This window comes from Mya arenaria, chromosome 12, assembly GCF_026914265.1.
Source record: "Mya arenaria isolate MELC-2E11 chromosome 12, ASM2691426v1".
Taxonomy (NCBI): Eukaryota; Metazoa; Mollusca; class Bivalvia; order Myida; family Myidae; genus Mya; species Mya arenaria.
The window spans coordinates 29,123,756-29,146,933 of NC_069133.1; the positions used below are offsets into that span (position 1 = coordinate 29,123,756).

The window sequence follows — 23,178 nt, forward strand, 5'->3', positions numbered from 1 at the left end:
TGAATATCCAGAAATCGTCAAGCACCCCGATTACCGGGATAGTGACACTGGGTAGCTGGCGAAACTGGGTACCGGATACTGGGTCTTAGCACCACCCGAGCTCGCTAGTCACATGACAAAAATATGGCCGCCGTCAAATATAATAACAGTTAATAAATGTACAGTATACCTTAAAAGCAAGCAATGACAGGTGTTCTCAACTACAGACCCGTATTTTTATTTATTAGCTTAATTGTAATTGTCCAGTCTAATCTTTATAAAGTGGTCCTAGAGAGAGCGGAGTCAAGAAGATACGACGGCATCGGCGGGTTGAGTGGCGGTGGAGTAAGTGCATTATGCTTTGTTTACGATGTATTATTATTAACCAGCATTGTTAATACTGTTGCAAAATAAAGTTGTTGTTTTTTTTGGAAGAGAGACATGAATAATATATAGAATAATACAAAAATATCCTTCCCATTGTGGCAGTTATCAACCTATGTATTATCCTGTTTAATACAAATGTTTTGGCATTTGTCAATGATTTGAACTGGTTTTGTGGAATTATCAAGGGAAGTCTGAAAGTTTAATAAATAACGAATTGGTTTTGAATGGCATTAGTAAAAAAAATAATGAGTGACTCGAAAATTAAAATAGCAAACTTTTTTTTACGTATGTTTTCGGAATTAAACGGCCGGCCATTCTTCAAATATTTCCTGTTTTTACATCGGCTGATTTTGGCTTTTATATCAATAGCACAGCTATGGTTTATCAAGCCAAGAAGCAGTTTCATGAAAATCTCAGCTTGAATGACCCTAGCTAATTCCCTGTATTAATTAACTTTTCTCAGCAGATGAGGTAAAACAAAATGTTTCAACAAAACATTTCCTTGTCTCACTGCTTTTTGACCTTCACCAAATGCTTGTGTAAATTATTTGCCTATTACACTCATGTTTAGGTATTGATCAGCCATTTTTATTTTCGTGAAAATGACTTCATGGTGCATGTGCTCGTCTTCCACGGGCAACTATGCCATAATTGCCCTGATGTCCAGGGGTGGAAACGATAATCAGTATTGCGGGAACAAATTTTTATAGTGAAATGTTACTATATATAGTAACATGTGTATTATATATGTGTATTGTCCCAATTTGTGGTATATTGTTTATTCCAGGCTACATCGAAGCTACTGGTCAACTATCCCCAGCAGCAGAGAGATCAAATCCTAGACTACCTCTTTAAAGTGAGGCGGAAATTTAATTTTCTTATGAGTTTATTTGGTTTTTGACAGAAAAAATAAATATTTTTAGATCTTCAGATATTAAACATTTAGCAAACAGTTGATGCATGTTGGTACAAAATACAAGTAGATGCAGCATGGCATATTTGACATTTATATAACATGAGCTTGAACATTTCAATGATATTTGGTAGCTGGTTATGATATTATGGGAAACTATGAGTTTTCTCTAGAATTAAACTAATACCTTGAACTTGTAAGACCTACCGTTTTCTTTAAGTATACTCGTATAAGCAAATTATTTATTCTACAATCTCTATAATCTAAATTCTAAATTTTTGTGTGTTCCAGCCTGGGTTTGGCGCATCTCTGAGCATTCTAAAGGTTGAGATTGGTGGCGATGCACAAAGCACAGGTCTGTTACTGATTGTTGTTTAAAACATAGTTTGCTGTAAGATTTAAGAGTCAAACTTAGATGAAAGTTAGTGTTTGTTTAAAGAAATTGAGCACTTCCAGTCTGGATGTGAACAGACACCTACTTTTTCTTTTATTCTGTTACCGAAGCTTGTCAAAAGTTTTCTCATAATACTTATTATGCCATTTTGTGTATGAGACAAACATGTTTGATCATGCAGCTTTTACTCTATCTCAAAGTTCAAGGTCACACTCAGAGTTTAATCATTATGGAATGCTGCATTCATGCACATAGATAGAATGTAATTGGGCATGCACGGAGAGATTTAAAATTACTTGGAACATATGTTCGGTACATTAAGGCAATCTGTTGCATGCAAGACCTTTGTCCCTACCTCTAACTTCATTACTCCAAAATTCATTGAACTTGATGGCACTTTAGTGGGCATTCATCACTTACTGTGACAGCTCTTGTTTTATAGATAATGGTATTAACTCTACATGATGGTGTATTTTGTGATAAGTTCTATGTTTTATTTAGATGGTACGGAGGCATCCCACATGCACTACCCCTGGGATGAGAACTACCAGCGCGGCTATGAGTGGTGGCTCATGACAGAAGCAAAGAAGGTATTGATCAAGAGCAAGAGCAGCATGTAGTTTTATTGTTGAACAAACTATTTGCTTCATTTGAAATCTAGTCGCTGCCATCACATTGTGTTAACAAATATTATACAAAAACTTTGCATTCGGCTCCCTGATTGCTGAATAGTAAATCGTAGAAAAAATCATCTCTTTGGCCTATATTCGGGTTCTCATATATGCATTTGAATCTATAGTTCTTGGCATAGTACATAGCTGTAATTGACGGGAAAGCACTGAGCAGCTACATCTTCATCAAATGTGTTACGCCAGGTATGCAATGCATCTGAGCGGACCTAAATGTTGAGGCTTTATCTACTTTGACATTACAGATCAAATGTGCTAGCTCTAAAAAAGCTGTTAGTAAGGAAAGTCCATCTTTAAACCACTTTTACAAGTATAAAATACACTGACAACTCTAAATTTAACACTGACCAGTTGCATCAGGTCTCAGTTTGTAACAAATGTTCCCTAGAGTATTGATAAATCAAACTAAGGAAGGTAACACCTAAAATTCACACCATTAATGAAATGCTAAAATTAAATGTGGAAAATCTGAATATGAGTCCTAAAAATAACATGCAATTTGCACAGACCAATCAAAACCAAAAATGTAAAAAAATTGCAAATTATTTAGTTGGATTGTTAATTAATTGCAACAGATGCTGGGCCTCCCAAAGGGCCAAATGGCTGTTTGCTACTTGTCGTCTAGTTGTTACACATTTGCGGTAACGATAATGCACCACTTACAATCGAAAAAAAGTTTAATAGCACACAACTATGACAAAGAGCAACTTTCATGAACTAGAGACAAGCATTCCTTATAAATTGCTCTTAACAAAAAAAAAATCCAATGCTCGACAAATCTGTAATACATTCTGAGGTATTGAAAGTAATTTACGGTATGCAACTTGCATTGATATCTCCTTTGATAAAGAGATGGTGTACTGATGTGTGTTCAATATGCACTGGTGTCCATATATGCATTTTAAACATGGAAATGTTTACTCTAACCTCAATGTCAGTAACATATCACAAGGTCCTAATGGCCTGCGGGTACTTTTCAAATTCTAGACTTAAAATTACATGTTCATTGATTAAATAAAACTAAATAACATGATTGTTATGTTGACCTTTGACTTGAAATTGATCTTTAAACTGCTGACCCAAAAACAAATTGGTCCTCTACTAATTGCGGGCAACCTAATTGTTCATTACCTCTGAAGTTTCATGATGCCGACAAGACATGGTCTTTAGACCGATTTACAGATCGACCAACATTTGTCAACATATAGGACTCATCTTTGATCGAGGCTTAATTTTTCATTATAAATGTTAAACAGTGTAATCATCTTTTATTTGAGCCAGAATCATGTAAGCCTTAATGCAAATGTGTCCTTCTTTGTGTCAAGGTAAAATGGTTTAAATGAGAATTTTTCCAAACTTCAAAATGTTCCAAAACACCACAACAAAAGTATGTTAAAATATGCATACATGACCTATTATCTGTCTGTGACTATTTTTCAAACTTCTGAAGAACTATACCTAAAATCTTCTATAATGCATTCATTTAACTCGTATACCTCTTGCCTGCTTCTGCCAGGGACATCAACAAGTTTATCCAACAGGCCTTCATTTGTTTATTAGAAAAAGGTGACAGCAGAAGAAATATAACAAACCAATAAAAAACCAAGATATATAATATTATAAACATTTTAATTTTCCAGAGAAACCCAGACATCTTCCTGTACTGCTTGCCATGGGCATTCCCTGCGTGGGTCGGGGCGGGAAAACGGGACCCATACCACAAGCCAGAGCTTACGGCCACCTATGTGATCAAATACATACAGGGAGCTAGAAAATACTACAACCTTACGATGGACTATGTCGGGGTATACCCAGTTGCTCTTCTTTTTCTGGCTAAGTTTATTAACTGTTTGTATGACCAACTTGAAATTCCCTTTTTGTGTCACCTGCAACACATGGCTACCACCTAGAGATTACTTTGTCCAGCAGCTTTGTTTGCGTAGTCATCACCCCCCAGTTATTTTGGGGTCAATAGGTACGGTAGTCAAGGTCAAGATGACCTTAACCAGACAATTTTGGGCTCTTCCAAAAGGCAACGCATTTGATTCGCAGTTTTCATAATATTTCACCTGTTCTACTCTGATGTTTTGAAGAAAAAAGTTTCAGCTGAAAGTACTACATAACTTAATTAATTTTTCTTCAGATATGGAATGAAAGAGCTTATAATTCAAATTATATCAAGGTAAGAACTCTCTTGTATTCTCTGAATTAATAAGTTATTATCACCGTCATTGGATGAACTGACTCTCAGCTAGTTTAGTCAGATTAGAATTTAGGTACAATCTTATGAAAGTGTAATATCTTACTCATAAAAAGTGCTTATCATAAGGTTTTCAAACCCAAGTGATAAACACAAAGATCGGTTAAATAGAATTATTGTTCGCAAAAAGTTAAGTGAAAATATGTTGCTGGTTGTTTGTCGTTTTATCTAAGAATAAAAAATCAAGGTATTGTCATTGCCTTGACATCATCACAAAAATCTTGGTCACAGGTTAAGTATTCAAATAAAACTAGGCACTCATATTGTCAATATTTAGTCTGCATTGGCTATCTTCTGCAGACCCTGAGGCGTATGTTGGACGAAGCAGGACTGAATCAAACTAAGATTGTGGCTGCTGACGGTCTCTGGGAGCCAATAGCGACTGACATTCTTCTCGATAAAGAGCTTGCCAACGCTGTTGACATCATCGGGTAAAATAGGCTAAGATATCAGTTTCAATAGTTAACTGGTTTCAAAAGTATGTCTTAAGCTCAACAGAGTTATGGGATTGACTGTATTTAAGGGTACTGATTGGCAGAGTTTGCAAAAGGTGTCAAACGCTATAGTGTAGTTTGGCAACCTTTGAGTGGGCTATTAAAAAAGTTGAAACTATATACAAGGGCTCCCAACCATGCAACCTTCTTAAATAATCATGTTAGATAACTCTATCTTGCATATAATATAATTTTTCCCCCTTATTATTTCATTGAGAAATTCAGGTTTAGTTTTTTGCATGTAAGCAGATTGTGAAGCAAAACCTATGCTGGAGTTGGGATGAACCTATCATGGAACATACTTATAATCTTGCATATAATGCAAATTTTGCCCCTTTATTATTTGACTTAGAAATTCTGGTGTAGGTTTTGCATGTACCGGGTAATCAAATTTTACAGTGATACATGCATGTTTCACCAAACGTTGCAGTCCTTAAACTTAAGCGGCAGAATAGTTGAGCGTGCTGTCTTGACAGCTTTTGTTTTATTTGAAATAAATTTCAGAGCTGAAAAAAGCTTGCAAATGTTCAAAACCTATTGTTTTGCATGTCGTAATTTTTGTATTGAGTGTGATTATAAAACAACAAAAGAATGGAACATTAACTTTCAATTGTATGTGAATATGTTGTTATAATTTGAATACATGAATATTTGACAGGGCTTAGCCGCCCCTATGTTTGAGCACCACTAAACGTCCCCATTATTCCTCAGTGTCCACTACCCTGGTACCAAGACAACCCAGCTTGCTCTGGACACAGGGAAACCCCTGTGGTCATCGGAGGACTACAGCACCTTCAACGACAATGTGGGTGCAGGATGCTGGGCTAGGGTAGGTGTTATATATATGTGTATGCTGTATGTTATACTGGGCCAGGGTAGTTGAAATGTACACGTGTATGCTGTATGTTATACTGGGCCAGGGTAGGTGAAATGTACACGAGTTTGCTGTATGTTATACTGGGCCAGGGTTGATGAAATGTACACTAGTTTGCTGTATGTTATACGGGGCCAGGGTAGGTGAAATGTACACGAGTTTGCTGTATGTTATACTGGGCCAGGGTAGGTGAAATGTACACTAGTTTGCTGTATGTTATACTGGGCCAGGGTAGGTGAAATGTAAACGAGTTTGCTGTATGTTACACTGGGCCAGGGTTGATGAAATGTACACGAGTTTGCTGTATGTTATACTGGGCCAGGGTAGGTGAAATGTAAACGAGTTTGCTGTATGTTACACTGGGCCAGGGTTGATGAAATGAACATGAGTTTGCTGTATGTTACACTGGGCCAGGGTTGATGAAATGAACACGAGTTTGCTGTATGTTACACTGGGCCAGGGTAAGTGAAATGTACACTGGTTTGCTGTATGTTATACTGGGCTAGGGTAGGTGAAATGTACACTAGTTTGCTGTATGTTATACTGGGCTAGGGTAGGTGAAATGTACACTAGTTTGCTGTATGTTATACTGGGCTAGGGTAGGTGAAATGTACACTAGTTTGCTCTATGTTATACTGGGCTAGGGTAGGTGAAATGTACACTAGTTTGCTGTATGTTATACTGGGCTAGGGTTGATGAAATGTACACTAGTTTGCTGTATGTTATACTGGGCTAGGGTAGGTGAAATGTACACTAGTTTGCTGTATGTTATACTGGGCTAGGGTAGGTGAAATGTACACTAGTTTGCTGTATGTTATACTGGGCTAGGGTAGGTGAAATGTACACTAGTTTGCTCTATGTTATACTGGGCCAGGATTGATGACATGTACACGTGTATGCTGTATGTTACACTGGTCCAGGGTAGGTGAAATGAACACAAGTTTGCTGTATGTTATACTGGGCTAGGGTAGATGAAATGTACACAAGTTTGCTGTACCCTACAAGTTACACTTGGCCAGGGTAGATGAAATGTACACAAGTTTGCTGTATGTTACACTGGGCCAGGGTTGATGAAATGAACACAAGTTTGCTATATGTTACACAGGGCCAGAGTTGATGAAATGCACACGAGTTTGCTGTATTTTATACTGGGCCAGGGTAGGTGAAATGTACATGTGTTTGCTGTATGTTATACTGGGCCAGGGTAGGTGAAATAAACACAAGTTTGCTGTATGTTACACAGGGCCAGGGTTGATGAAATGTACACGAGTTTGCTGTATGTTATACTGGGCTAGGGTAGGTGAAATGTACACTAGTTTGCTGTATGTTATACTGGGCCAGGGTAGGTGAAATGTAAACGAGTTTGCTGTATGTTACACTGGGCCAGGGTTGATGAAATGTACACGAGTTTGCTGTATGTTATACTGGGCCAGGGTAGGTGAAATGTAAACGAGTTTGCTGTATGTTACACTGGGCCAGGGTTGATGAAATGAACATGAGTTTGCTGTATGTTACACTGGGCCAGGGTTGATGAAATGAACACGAGTTTGCTGTATGTTACACTGGGCCAGGGTAAGTGAAATGTACACTGGTTTGCTGTATGTTATACTGGGCTAGGGTAGGTGAAATGTACACTAGTTTGCTGTATGTTATACTGGGCCAGGGTTGATGAAATGTACACGAGTTTGCTGTATGTTACACTGGGCCAGGATTGATGACATGTACACGTGTATGCTGTATGTTATACTGGGCCAGGGTAGGTGAAATGTACACGAGTTTGCTGTATGTTACACTAGGTCAGGGTTGATGAAATTTAAACGAGTTTGCTGTATGTTACACTGGGCCAGGGTAGGTGAAATGTACACGTGTATGCTGTATGTTATATTGCGCCAGGGTAGGTGAAATGTACACGAGTTTGCTGTATGTTATACTGGGCCAGGGTTGATGAAATGTACACAAGTTTGCTGTATGTTACACTAGGCCAGGGTTGATGAAATGTAAACGAGTTTGCTGTATGTTATACTGGGCCAGGGTAGGTGAAATGTACACAAGTTTACCGTATGTTATACTGGGCCAGGGTTGATGAAATGTACACGAGTTTGCTGTATGTTATACTGGGCCAGGGTTGATGAAATGTAAACAAGTTTGCTGTATGTTACACTGGGCCAGGGTAGGTGAAATGTAAATGAGTTTGCTGTATGTTATACTCGACAATGGTAGGTGAAATGTACACGTGTATGCTGTATGTTATACTGGGCTAGGGTAGGTGAAATGTACATGAGTATGCTGTATGTTATACTTGGCCAGCGTAGGTGAAATGTACATAAGTTTGCTGTATGTTATACTGGGCTAGGGTAGATGAAATGTACACGAGTTTGCTGTATGTTACACTGGGCCAGGGTAGATGAAATGTACACAAGTTTGCTGTATGTTACACTGGGCCAGGGTTGATGAAATGTACACTAGTTTGCTGTATGTTACACAGGGCCAGGGTAGATGAAATAAACACAAGTTTGCTGTATGTTACACAGGGCCAGGGTTGATGAAATGTACACGTGTATGCTGTATGTTACACTGGTCCAGGGTAGGTGAAATGTACACAAGTTTGCTGTATGTTATACTGGGCTAGGGTAGATGAAATGTACACAAGTTTGCTGTACCCTACAAGTTACACTTGGCCAGGGTAGATGAAATGTACACAAGTTTGCTGTATGTTACACTGGGCCAGGGTTGATGAAATGTACACAAGTTTGCTATATGTTACACAGGGCCAGAGTTGATGAAATGCACACGAGTTTGCTGTATGTTATACTGGGCCAGGGTAGGTAAAATGTACATGTGTTTGCTGTATGTTATACTGGGCCAGGGTAGGTGAAATGTACATGTGTTTGCTGTAAGTTATACTGGGCTAGGGTAGGTGAAATGTACATGTGTTTGCTGTATGTTATACTGGGCCAGGGTAGGTGAAATGTACATGTGTTTGCTGTATGTTTTACTTGGCCAGAGTAGGTGAAATGTACATGTGTTTGCTGTATGTTATACTGGGCTAGGGTAGGTGAAATGTACACATGTATGCTGTATGTTACACTGGGCCAGGGTAGATGAAATGTACATGTGTATGCTGTATGTTACACTAGGCCAGGGTAGATGAAATGTACACGTGTTTGCTGTATGTTACACTGGGCCAGGGTTGATGAAATGTACAGAAGTTTGCTGTATGTTACACAGGGCCAGGGTAGATGAAATAAACACAAGTTTGCTGTATGTTACACAGGGCCAGGGTTGATGAAATGTACACAAGTTTGCTGTTTGTTACACAGGGCCAGGGTTGATGAAATGTACACGTGTTTGCTGTAAGTTATACTGGGCTAGGGTAGATGAAATAAACACATATTTGCTGTATGTTATACTGGGCCAGGGTAGGTGAAATGTACACGAGTTTGCTGTATGTTATACAGGCCCAGGGTTGATGAAATGTACACAAGTTTGCTGTATGTTACACTGGGCAAGGGTAGGTGAAATGTACACGTGTTTGCTGTAAGTTATACTGGGCTAGGGTAGGTGAAATAAACACAAGTTTGCTGTATGTTATACTGGGCCAGGGTAGGTGAAATGTACATGTGTATGCTGTATGTTATAATGGACCAGAGAAGGTGAAATGTACATGTGTTTGCTGTATGTTATACTGGGCAAGGGTAGGTGAAATGTACACGTGTATGCTGTATGTTACACTGGGCCAGGGTAGATGAAATGTACATGTGTATGCTGTATGTTACACTGGGCCAGGGTAGATGAAATGTACACGTGTTTGCTGTATGTTATACCAGACAAGGGTAGGTGAAATGTACACGTGTATGCTGTATGTTATACTGGACAAGGGTTGATGAAATGTACACGTGTATGCTGAATGTTATACTGGACAAGGGTTGATGAAATGTACATGTGTATGCTGTATGTTACACTGGGCCAGGGTAGATGAAATGTACACGTGTTTGCTGTATGTTATACCGGACAAGGGTAGATGAAATGTACACGTGTATGCTGTATGTTATACTGGACAAGGGTTGATGAAATGTACACGTGTATGCTGAATGTTATACTGGACAAGGGTTGATGAAATGTACACGTGTATGCTGTATGTTATACTGGGCCAGGGTAGGTGAAATGTACTTGAGTTTGCTGTATGTTACACTGGGCCAGGTTTTATTTTGAAAGGCACATATTACATCATTATTGTATTCATTTCTAAGACAAAGCTGCATATAGTCAAGTGCTCTTTCCTACGACAGCTCTTTTAACATTGAAATTATGTTTTCTAGGACAGTTCACACATGTTTACCAAATCTTCTTGCTGCAATATTTATATATTTTGTCCATTCATCAACTGAAAAAATGAGATCAGCATCAGCTTGCAATGCATTTTGGATTTTCTGTAATTTCATAGAAACCCATTTTTAGCTCACTGTTATTTGAAAAAAGATTTGACTCAGAGGTGGTTTTATAGGCAACATGGTGTTGTCATCTGCATAATTTTCTATGTATGTTTTGTATCTATAAAACAAAAACTTAATATTCTGACTGTATGTTGAATGTGATATTCAACTGCACTTGTATTTTTGTGGATATTTTCAGATCATTAATCAGAACTATGTGGTGGGAAATATGACTAGGTAAGACGAATACTCAAGAAATTCTAAGCTTAAAGACAGCTTTGACAGTCTCAAATTATAAGTTACACTGTAAGTAACTGAGGGGATATATCCCTTACGTCCTCAGCATCTAACAGGGTAACAATAGATCTACCTTTTGTATTTTCAATACCATTACTAACTTGGTAAAATTGTCTCCATTAATAATAATAAGTAATGGTGGAATGAAACCTAAAATGTAATATCAGGTTAAAACCCCGTAGATTTTCAGACAATTTCCTGATGACTTGTTTTTCAAGAACTTCATTACAAAACTTATGCTTTCTTATTTGTGCACGGAATTTTTGATTTTTGTTTTAGTTTTCGAAAACATATCCATATTTTGTTGCTATGAAACAGTCATGATGAAAGCTAGTGCAGATGTATCTGTTTGTTGGTAAGATACATTTTCACTTATAATTCGATAGAAGTTTGGAATGCCTGCTATTTTTCTGGGGTATTGAAATTTTCTCTGGGTGTATAGAAGTTTACTTGGAGGGTTTGAAATATACCATAATCATTTAACTGCTTTTAACCAATCGGCACCAATGATCAGAATTTTTTTCCTAGCACCATATCATGGAACCTGATAGCGAGCTACTACGAAGCTCTGCCGTTCAAGCGTAACGGCCTAATGACTGCGGACAGCCCATGGAGTGGCTACTACAGGGTGGATGCTCCCATATGGATGACAGGTGAGTTAAATGTTTCCGTAGGAAATATTCCAAAATCCAGCAATCCTTCCAGTTTTGATATAACTATCCAGAGCGGTTGTTTAAGAGTGGACACCCGGACTCCCATATGAATGATAAGATTACTATGTCCTTGTGGCATGGATATGAGGTAGAATTTATTGAGAAAGATTTGTGGTAGAATCAAGCTATGCCCAAACTTCTGGCTAAAATTATTATGGATTTATGCCCCTTAACCAACTTAGAATAAAAAATGGCCAAGTAATTATGTCTCCCCCATTCATGGGGAGACATATTGTTTTTGCCCTGTCCGTCAGTCAGTCTGTCAGTTGGTACGTCACACTTCGTTTCCGATCAATAACTCAAGAACGCTCAGACCCAGGAACTTCATACTTGGTATGCTAATTGGTCATGACTAGTAGATGACTAGAACACTAGGTCAAGGTCGCCGTGACCATGAGGTGAAGAAACGGTTTCCGCTCAATAACTAAAGATCCTTTGGGTCCTGGATTTTCATACTTGGTATGCTAGTTGTTCATCACTTGTAAATGACCCCTATTGATTTTGAGATCAAAATGTCAAGGTTACCTTTAGATAAAAAACGATATGTTGGCGGTGACCTTATGTTTAAAATGGTTTCCGCTCAATAACTAAAGAACGCTTGCACCCAGGAACTTCATACTTGGTATGCTTGTTGGGCATGACTAGTAGATGACCCCTTTTTATTTTGAGATCAGTAGGTAAAGGTTAAGGTTGCCGTGACCTTGAGGTAAAGAAACAGTGTCCGCTCAATAACTAAAGATCCTTTGGGTCCAGAAATTTCATGCTTGGTATGCTAGTCGGTCATGACTTGTAGATGACTCCTATTGATTTTGAGATCAGTAGGTCAAAGGTCAAAGTCACCTTGACCTTGAGGTGAAGAAACGGTTACTGCTCAGTTACTAAAGAACGCTTGCACCCAGGATCTTATGCAGATGTTCACTATTTAATACGGGTGAATAAACCAAACTTCACTGTTGGTTTGTCTCCAATCCAAAATTACAAATTTCATGTCGATCATTTATTTTTTCTCAGCTACGACCACACAATAGGAGAGATAAGTGCTTTTTAAAAAAAGCAAACTCTAGTTTCTTGTGCTTTTCTTGCTAAAAGCAATGTGCTATAATGATGTATAACTTACTGATTTTATTATTTTTACCATACAATATTCAGTTTACTTTCCCTTCTGCTACTAAGTCCTCCTCCCTCCATGGGATTATGTTGTTTTGCTTTTGATTTGATTATAGCCCACACTACCCAGTTTGCATGGCCTGGCTGGTACTATGCCCCCCATGGGCACGGCTCCACCCTGCTCGAGGGTGGGGGCAGTATGGTCTCCCTCATCAGCTGGGATAATACGCAGATATCCATCATCATTGAAACCATGGTAACAATATGTAACAAATTAATATTTAGTGTCAAACTCTCATGACTTTTTCTATAAAGAATGCATTCATCAAATATTTCACTTTTGATCTGGAAGGTTAATAGTTACAAAACAATCATTCATATTCCTCCATTACCTGAAAATTGTAGAGCCGTAACCACTCCATCTGTGTCCGACCGTACCTGCCAGAGTATGACGTGAAGCCACAGAACATCACCATACAGCTCTATGACTACTTTGTAAGTTATTCATCTTTAATTTTAGCTCACCTGAGCATAACATGCTATTGTGGTAGTTGGGTTGTGCGGTGTTTGTTCTAAACAATTACTTTAAACAACATCTCCTTTTATACCACTTTGTTAAATTTCACCAAACTACCTATGAAAATGATTCTTGCGCTATACTTAATTGTTCAAGAAATGACAACTCTGTTTGCCTTGGCAAGGGAAAAGAAAATAATGATCTTGTTCAAAATTACAAGGTCCAGAGCTTAGTTATTTAGCATGCTGTATTGTCCAGTGTTCTTCTTCCAAGTTTGATGAAATCGTAACTCAGGGATCAACATCGGCACTGCCTCTGGTGTCGTTTGTTTTAAATAGTCTTACATTTTTCAATTTGATTGTTTTCTCCAAAACAGCAATGCAAAGAGCTTAGTTAGTTGGCATGTGGCTTTGTTCTCTGGTACTCAACAAAGTATGTTAAAAGTGTGCCCATGGGGTCATTATTAGCCCCAACCTCGAGGTCACTTGTTTAACATTGACTTATAGAAGGACAATATTTATTCTTTAAAAATGCAATGCGGAGAGCTGAGATATTTAGTTTGTAGCTTTGTCAAGTGGTCCACTACAAACTTTCTTTATAAAACCATACTTTCCTAGCAACCATCAATTTCCTTAGCATCCAGTGACCTCCATAGCAACCACCATTTTTGTAAGCAACATTTCTTTTTCAAGAAACCTATGACTTCCTTAGCAATTTTTTTTTTTTCCTTGGCATCCATCTTTTCGCTTTACAACATTGGGCCTCCTTAGCAACCTTCAACTTTTTGAGCAAAAAAAAGTTGTTCTAAGTTGTGTGTTGGGGGTAGGTAATGTCAGCACTTCCAACTTTTTATCAGCAATATCATTGATTATGTTTTCTACACTCTTCAAATATCTTAAACTTAGTGTCTGAATAAAACGAAACTGTTTATTAATTCATTGATGACAAGATGAGCAATGCACATGCATATAAATGTTTGAACATGTATCTGACAATCTCCTGTATTTGTAGGCCCAGCTATCCAGCCTCAATGTTCACTACAGCAAACTGGGGTTCGATGGTAACGAGTCAACACTCTTCAAGGATATGGGAACTATTCCTGTACGTGTTAACTCTAGTTCTAGTTGAAAAGTATCGTAGTAGTAATTAATTTTAAGTAAAAAAAAGCTCTTTACCCTTGCCATAACCCTACAAAATGTCAGCTTTTCTCAAACTTTGTGTTGTTATTTTTTTTATAATGCATCATTGAACAAAATGCTGTTATCTGTACATGTAATTGTTATTTATTATATTAAATCCAGCACATACATGTAGAAAAAATGGATAAGTCTGGTGTAAGTTCCTAGCTTGGTGTAATGTTCCAGGTGTTCAGTTTGTGTAAGGTCCAAGTTTGGCTTAATGTCAAAGCGGTTCAGTTGGTAAAAGGTTTCAGGAAGTTCCTAGGGGTTCACTTAATGTTAGGTCCAAGCTTGGTTTAATGTCAAAGTGACTCAGTTGGTGGTAGGTCATAGGGGTTCAGTCCGTGTAAGGTCCCAAGTGTTCAGTTGCTGTAAGGTCGCAAGGATTCAGTTGGTGAAGCAGTGTTCTGGTATGGAAAGGGATATGTTTTTCAACATTCTTTTCTTCCTAATCACTTAATTTTGTTGGATTTTATTTCAGACTGTTGTCTTAAACTATTTTCAGGTTGTGAATGGGCAGGTCCATTTAAGCATTGGGGTTGATGAGGTGTACACCCTACACACACTACAGGGAGGAACCAAGGGGAGCTACCCTAATGTTCCAGACCCTAAACCCTTCCCCCTGCCATACACTGACGACTTTGAAGGTGGGCAGTTGTAGGCAGTGATGTAGCTTTTGTTTGTAACAAATTGATTGTATGGATTTTTTATTGTTTATCAAGGAATACTTTTGGATTACTTTTTTCATTTTGATTTTAAGAAAAAGTCTGAGTTTGAGTAATATTCATTTTAGCTTAATACTCAGTATAATACTAGAAAAAATAACTATACAAACTTTAAACATAATATTTAAAGGGCATATTATGATAATGTGCGATGTAAAATTATGCATATTGTATTGACGAAAATGGGAGGAAAACTGTCTTCCTACTGTAGAAATAGCATTATGAATCACTTCACACAGGGAATAAGCCATACACAGAGCCAAGCAATTTAGCTCAACAAGTTGGAGCCTTTGAATTAATAAAATCATCTGGTTCCCATGGCAACGTGATTCGCCAGATGGTTCTTGAATACCCTGTGGCCTGGTGTAAAGCTGAGCAAGTGAAGGCAACTCTCAATATTGTTGGGAACTATAACTGGTACAATGGAAAATGCATGTAGCATGTAAATATGTAGCTAGGCTGTCTTTAACATTTATTATGCTTTACAGTGTTTTCATTCCTTACATAACCTGTGTTTAGTGTAGCATGTTTTTTCACTTCAAACTTTGTTTCCAAATCTTATACTAGTTATAAAAAAACAACAACCAATGCTTAAGACGCTGTTGCCAGCTTTATTATATTCTGCAGAGGGTTTCATTTAATTTGTCGCTGACAGACCTAAATTAATAAACATTGCATGTTGATGTTACCTTTCACAGTTGCTTAGTGTCTATCATATACAGTTCTTATTTCTAATGCTAACTGCAATTGTTAACACAGACTGGGTTTATCCCCTGGTTGACTTACAACATTGGTACGCTTTGCAGTGAAGTTTTTTATCTTATATATTTAGGTGCACTTCAAGGTTTTCCTCCACATATGCAGCCACTCCGGCGATGTTCTTTCCTTCTGCTTGATGCATTCATGAGGAAATGCCATTAATGCCATAGTCTGTTCGCTCATAGTCTTGTTTCTGTTTGGTATCAAGTGGATCTTCAGTGTGTTCCCTCCACCATTGTTTTTCTCTCTTCAGTTTACAAAATCTACAAGGAGCCCTTTAATTTCTCGCCCCAAGTGGGCTCGTTCGAGGTTCTCCCGTCAGAAGATGTGTTTCACACCCAGATCCTTCGTCAGACGGTGATTGAGAACCCGATCTACTGGTGCCTATTTATAGATCTTGTGTTTCCCATTGGTCTCCTTGGAGATTATAGCTGGTGAGAGGAAATCAACCCCTATATAGCCACATTTTAGTGTGTATCACCATATTACTTTGTCCATTATCATCATCTGTGGCGGTGTCATTAGCTTCACACCACTGTCACATTCATATTTCCCTTCGAGAACATGCCTCATAAAGCAGACAACCATAGTTATTATCCCCCGCCGAATCAAAGATTTCGGGAGGGGGATATTGTTTTGGCGTTGTCCGTCCGTCATTCCGTGCTTCTGTCCTTCCATCCGTCCCTCCGTACGTCTGGTACCCTATCTTGGCAGGCATTGATCAGAAAATGTTAAAACTTGTCTGTCCGTCATTCCGTCCGTCTGTCCTTACGTCCGTCCGTCCGGTACCACATTTTGGTAGACATTGATCAGAAAATGTTCAAACTTGGTCAGAATGTTCCCCTTGATAAAATCTCGACCACTTTTAAAAGTGGGTCACATTGGGTCGAAAACTAGGTCAGTAGGTCAAATCTAAGAATGATCTTTGGAACATACTACAGGCATTATACATTGTCAATTATTCATTAAACTTAATCAGAATGTTTTCCTTGATGGACTCTTGGTCGTAAAAAAAACTGGGTCACATATGATCGAAAATTAGGTCACAAGGTCAAATCTTGTCCAGAATCATATAATGGTAATTATCGGTCCAGTTATGCTCAAAATTGGTCATGATGTACCCCTTGAAGAAATATGCTTCACTTGAAAAAGTGGGTCACATGGGATCAAAAACTAGGTCAGTAGGTTAAATCTTAGAAAAATCTTTGGAACATACTAGAGGCATTATACATTGTCAAATATTCATAAAACTTAATCAGAATGTTTTCCTTGATGAACTCTTGGTCGTAAATAAAACTGGGTCACATATGATCAAGAATTAGGTCACTAGGTCAAATCTTAGAAAAATCTTGTCCAGAACCATATCATGGTAATAATTGGTCAAGTCATGTTCAAAATTGGTCATGATGTACCCCTTGATGAAATATAGACTACTTAAAAAAGTGGGTCACATGGGGTCAAAAACTAGGTCAGTAGGTCAAATCTTAGAATAATCTTTGGAACTTACTAGAGGCATTATACATGGTCAAATATTCATGAAACTTAATCAGAATGTTTTCCTTGGTGGACTCTTGGTCGTAAATGAAACTGGGTCACATATGATTGAAAATTAGGTCACAAGGTCAAATCTTAGAAAAATCTTGTCCAGAACCATATCATGGTAATAATTGGTCAAGTCATGTTCAAAATTGGTCATGATGTACCCCTTGATGAAATATAGACCACTTAAAAAAGTGGGTCACATGGGGTCAAAATCTAGGTCAGTAGGTCTAATCTTAGAAAAATCTTTGAAACATACTAGAGCCATTATACATGGTCTAATAGCATAAAACTTAATCATAATGATTTCCTTGATGAAATCTTGGACTTATTTAAAACTGGGCCACATATGGGTCACATATGATCGAAAATAAGGTCACAAGGTCAAATCTTTCAAAAATCTTGTCTGAAACTATTTTATGGTGGTGGTTGGTCTGATTAAGTTCAAACATGGTCAGAATGTTCTTTTGGGTTAAATTTCGACTGCGTTTTAAAAGTGTGTTATATGGGTCAAAAAATAGGTCATATCTTACAGAAATCTTGGGAACACTCTAGAGGCAATACATCTGCTCTCATTTCCATAAAACTTAATCAGAATGTCTCAATGAAATCTTGGAATAGTTTGAAACTAGTAGGTCATGTGGGGTCAAAAATGAGGTCACTGGGTTAAAACCTTGTGGGCACTCTAGAGGCTATATTTTTTGCAATATATCTGGACCAATCTTCATTAAACTTGAACATAATGTTTGCCTTGATGACATCTTAGATTAGTTTGGAACTGGGTAACATGGAGTCATAAACTAGGTTTCTTGGTCAATTTTAAATGTTACATTATATACAATATTTTTTTATTTCAAACAGTTACAATCAAACTCAAACTCATATATATATATTTCATCAACAATTGATTTCTATTCCTTGACTAAGCCCAATCAGGCAGGGGATATCAATTCAACGAATTTGCTTGTTTTTACATATTTCTGTAAAGATTCTTTAATATATTTATATAAAGTATAATAAGTTTGTTTTGTTATCCTATCTTTTGTTCAACATTTGTTTTTGTTGTTAATGTAAACACCTCAACATGACACTTTCTGCAAACGACATCACATGTTAAAGCATTATTCTACATTTGTTTTATCAAATCCCATATATAACCTTTTCATAGCTGTAACAAACTGTTTCATTTTTTTTTTAAACAAATAATGTGTTAATGCAGTAGTATATCTTTTGTAAATCTAATATACATCTTAGCATACATATTGGACTATGTTAAATAATAAATATCATTACTTTATTGTATATAATTATGATTTACAACCTTAACATGTAATGTTTACCACTGTGACAGGTCTGACATCTACGTGGAAGTGGATGCCAAGATCGGCTTGGTGAATGCCACGTCGGGGGTGTATGTGGCCTCTCGCATCAACAAGGGAGGCTGTAATTCATTCGCAGCAGAGGGCATTTACTTCTTCATCTTTCCAGGCCAGGGTATACTTGTCACTGGGGACTTGGGTAAGAGATAGAACAGAAATCATTTTAATTGCTGTTCTGTTGTTCTGTCATTTTACGCATACATTTGAATCCCATTGGCTTATACTTGCCAGTACTGATCTTTGAGTAGTGAAAAGTTTGAGCGAAAGCAGCATGTTCCATGGTTTACCTCAAACATTCAATAAACCTGTCAAATCTTTTATTGTTTTTTAATTTCCTAACCTATCTTCAGGAAAAAGAAGAGTATTTGTTTTTTCTAACCTATCTCTGGGAAAGAAAAGTATAACACATTTCTCTGATCATTCTGTATAAATCCTGTACTGTTCATGCAAATACCACCTAAATGAGTGTACTTGTATCAATTTTTCTCATTATATTTTAAATTCAGTAATACATGAAAAACATCTAATATTGATACTGCAAAACAATTTTATTACAAAATAGCAATATGGAAACAGAGCATATAGAATAAGGCACAATTCACTGTTTATTTACATTTCAATCATAGCACTTCAATGCCAAGTACGAGCGCATATAGGCAGCTTCCTCAAATATACAGAGATTTATACTGACACAGTATCGTCATTTTGTGTTTGTGCCAATAAAAGACAGCTTGGGATTCATGTTATGACATGTTTGCACAAACAGTTAAACCATATTATCTTTGATCAAACTTACAACACACAAATGAAACACAGCTAGTTGGAAAGCACCTCATATGGAATCGAGTCAAACAAACAAAATCAGGTGTGCAAATTGTAACTTTGACAGTGAAAACCACATCAAGCATGGAAAGAAAACCAATCAGGTGATATCAAGCCATGCTGATCTTATTTTATCATAACATATGGTAAACAAAAATTGGTCCTTTGTTTTAAAATCGAGCCAACAAGAAAATCAAGCTAAGATAGATCTAGCCAATGAGAATTGGCTGTATTAGTAAACAATGTATCTGTGTTCTGTATATACGGCTGCATCTATCTGTCCATCCAATTGTAGTGTGTCTGGCCAAGCTTTGTGGGATTTTTAAATAACTTGGCAAAAATGTTCACCATGAGTAGACATTGTCACTTGCGAGACCAAAGTCTGTTACTCAAATATCAAGGTCACACTAGAAGATAATTGGTCAAAAATCAATTGGTCATGCATTTGGGGATTTATAAAAAACAAATGTTTCCCATGAAAAGAGGGCAGCTGGGTGTATGTGTTGTCTGTATATGGGATTTGTAGTAAGTTTGTTAGGAACTAACAGAAACAAACAGATTATATAATATCAAACTCAGCTTTAGTCAATTAAGATTGAAATGTTCTTGAAATATTATCTTTTGCCATTGTAGCAAGAACACAGAAGCTGTATCAGAAGGACCTGTCTATAAGTCAAAACAGATGGTACAAGTTAGGACTTCTGATAAAGGTAAGGCTGTTTGGTAACAAAAATGTTGTTGATTTTGAGCTGGTCTGTTTTTCGAAGCAATTGCTAGTTTTTAAAGAAAGGCAAATTTGATCTGTATATTATGGTGTTGAACACATGTACCTCTGATAATTTAAATCCATCAACCCTGCCATAAGTAATTGGCTGAACACTGTTGTTGTTTTTGCAAATTCTAAGTTGAAAAGAGGACATAAATTTGTTAAAAATGATCTGATTCCACTATGTTTTTTGGTATTCTAGGATGGGACCGCCATGGGGACTCTGGACGGTACCCAGGTGTTCACTATTTCTGCCCCTGCCAGCCCCGCCCCACAGAATGGGTTTGTAGGGCTGGGGACTGCAAACTATGGGCTGGCTGACTTTGACAACCTGAAAATCATGGACAGCAAGGATGGGGAGAACCTTGTCCGAGGGAGTAACACTTGGAATAGAGTGACAAATAATGACAGAAAGGGAGAAAATGTAGAAGAAGAATTTAGATTTGAGGTTGAAATAACTGGAAATGAAGATACATTACTTTTTGAGTCTTTTAAAGATGCAAATAAACATTAGGATTTGTTATTCCTATTTTTTGGATTTTTTCAAATAAATTTAATATTCAATTTTGGCATTAATTTATTATAACTGTGTGTGATTTTTATTGTCATTACTTTATTTATTAACTTATGTCAATAACGATAATGAAAATCAAACCTAGTCATTTTGATATGGACAGTCTGTTTGAATGAGTTGTTATTTTATGCATAATACTTACATTTTCTATACTGTATTCAGAACTTGTAATAGCATGTTATTCATTTAGACATGTTACGGTTTCTCTTACAAGAATTATGTTAGTATTTATTTGGTGTATTAAATTATATTTAATGTATACAATTAATTATGTGAAATATTTATTAATTGTACATGTGTACTTGGTACATTCCAGATTTTCTACAGAAAAACACACACTTACAGGAGCATATGTGGGTTATGTATAATGTGCACATATATTCATATGGGTTATGAGTAATGTACACATATATTCATGTGGGTTATGTGTAATGTACACATATATTCATGTGGGTTATGTGTAATGTACACATATATTTATGTGGGTAATGTGTAATGTACACATATATTCATGTGGGTTATGTGTAATGTACACATATATCCATGTGGCTTATGTGTATTTTCACGTAAATTCATGTTGGGTATGTGTAATGTACAAATATATTATTGTGGGTTATGCATTATTTACACATATTCATGTGGGTTATATGTAATGTGCACATATATTCATGTGGGTTGTGTGTAATGTGAACATATATTTATGTGGGTAATGTGTAATGTCCACATATATTCATGTGGGTTATGTGTAATGTCCACATATATTCATGTGGGTTATGTGTAATGTGCACATATATTCATGTGGGTTATGTGTAATGTGCACATATATTCATGTGGGTTATGTGTAATGTCCACATATATTCATGTGGGTTATGTGTAATGTACATATATATCCATGTGGCTTATGTGTATTTTCACGTAAATTCATGTTGGGTATGTGTTATGTACAAATATATTATTGTGGGTTATGCATTATTTACACATATTCATGTGGGTAATGTGTAATGTTCACGTATATATTCCCAGCTCTTGTAAAGTATTATTATGATATACCATATTTTTATAGCCCTTTTCATATAATAAATGTTCAAAAGTTTCATGTATTAGCTCTTATGTTTTATTTAAGATAACAGGTTGCAGTATTGTGGTAGCCTTGGTGATGTTTACGGCTTTGTCGGCATGCTAAAACATAAACTTGGACACAACTCACATATCACTCTAGATATTTAAATGAAACTTGGCATACATGTTGCCAAGGCACACACACATAGCAATGTCTATAACTCTTGCCTTAGTTATTGTCAAGTTTGGCCCTTTTGATTTACTATAAATAACAAAGAAGTGTTGGTATTCCCTCTACAGTTCACCTATGCTTTGCATTCCATATTTTTCATTCCGACAGAAATCCTGTGTAACTGGAAATGTGGCGAGTTTATTTCATAATTGTCTTTATCATATGTATGCATGTATGCTAATTTTCATATCAATATGTTATGCAGTACTTATGTGTTTATCATTCGAAATTATCAATGGCGCTGCTGTTAGATTCAGGCTAAACAAAGTAGTACTAGCGTGTGTCCAGATTTGAGGACAGAGGTTTGTCATTTGCATAGAACTTTTACTCTTTAGTGAGCCTGATATATGGCATAGCGCCAAGAATTTAATTATAACTATTTTTGATTCCACGTGTATAACTAATGTAACACATGTAAGCAGTTGGTGAACTCTAGGCAGAAATTGAATGCCATTAATTTGACCTAGTTTGTTTGAAATGACACTATATAAGCGCTTATAATGCTCTGACATGGTTAAGATGTATAACATTATAAGCCTGTGATACATTTAAAAAATTCAAATGCCAATTTAGGTGCTATTATCAAGGATTATAATTCTGCAAAAAGAATGTGATATACACTTTAATTATGAACCAAATAAAATATTTTAAGTTAAGCACCTAAATTGGCATTTGAATTTTTAACATATTATTCTTTTGTTTAAAATCCTTCATGTTGAAAATAATGGACAGGTTTGGAAGATGTCATCTGGGGCCAGATTAAATAATACCTTGTAAGCTTCATTTAAATAAGTTCACATACATTTTATTCAGTATTGATATTTTTGTGTCTCAACTTCTGCCATCAAGTGGAAACACAGAACATTTATGGCCCAGATTATAGATATTTTAATGAATTCATATATAACCTGTTGCCTGGTTAGCATGACGTCATAGAGAGCATTGCTCTGCCTTGTCACTGGTGAGAGGTCGTTTGTATGAAATGGTCAAAGTTATCCATTTGATTACAAACATGTACTGGATATAATCATTTTATGGGTTAACATGTGGCAATGACAATGTTAATTCCAGATTGTGTCAAACAATGT

At 36.8% G+C, this 23,178-nt stretch overlaps 1 protein-coding gene across 2 annotated transcripts; it reads left to right on the top strand.

The window, feature by feature from the left end:
* The first annotated feature begins 101 nt into the window (after positions 1-101).
* Positions 102-22,746, top strand: LOC128211566 (galactocerebrosidase-like). 2 transcript variants are annotated; one of them, XM_052916515.1, is made up of 18 exons: positions 102-324; positions 1,154-1,222; positions 1,571-1,634; positions 2,175-2,263; positions 4,003-4,167; positions 4,506-4,544; positions 4,923-5,053; positions 5,828-5,945; positions 10,623-10,660; positions 11,249-11,373; positions 12,657-12,796; positions 12,946-13,035; positions 14,069-14,158; positions 14,741-14,882; positions 15,200-15,377; positions 18,610-18,776; positions 20,093-20,169; positions 20,428-22,746. In XM_052916515.1, exons 1-18 carry the CDS (start codon positions 184-186, stop codon positions 20,737-20,739), a joined length of 2,175 nt encoding a protein of 724 aa, XP_052772475.1. In that variant the 5' UTR covers positions 102-183; the 3' UTR covers positions 20,740-22,746. The 2 variants fall into 2 exon arrangements, with proteins under 2 accessions (XP_052772475.1, XP_052772474.1); XM_052916514.1 differs by lacking the exon at positions 15,200-15,377 and adding an exon at positions 15,973-16,153.
* The last annotated feature ends 432 nt before the right edge of the window (positions 22,747-23,178 follow it).

Bases quoted from the DNA above. Each gene is read 5' to 3' on its own strand.
- LOC128211566 (XM_052916514.1), top strand. From the start codon at position 184: ATGACAGGTGTTCTCAACTACAGACCCGTATTTTTATTTATTAGCTTA. The intron at 325-1,153 runs GTAAGTGCATTA...TGTTTATTCCAG, and splicing joins GCGGGTTGAGTGGCGGTGGA to GCTACATCGAAGCTACTGGT. The intron at 20,170-20,427 runs GTAAGGCTGTTT...TTGGTATTCTAG, and splicing joins AGTTAGGACTTCTGATAAAG to GATGGGACCGCCATGGGGAC.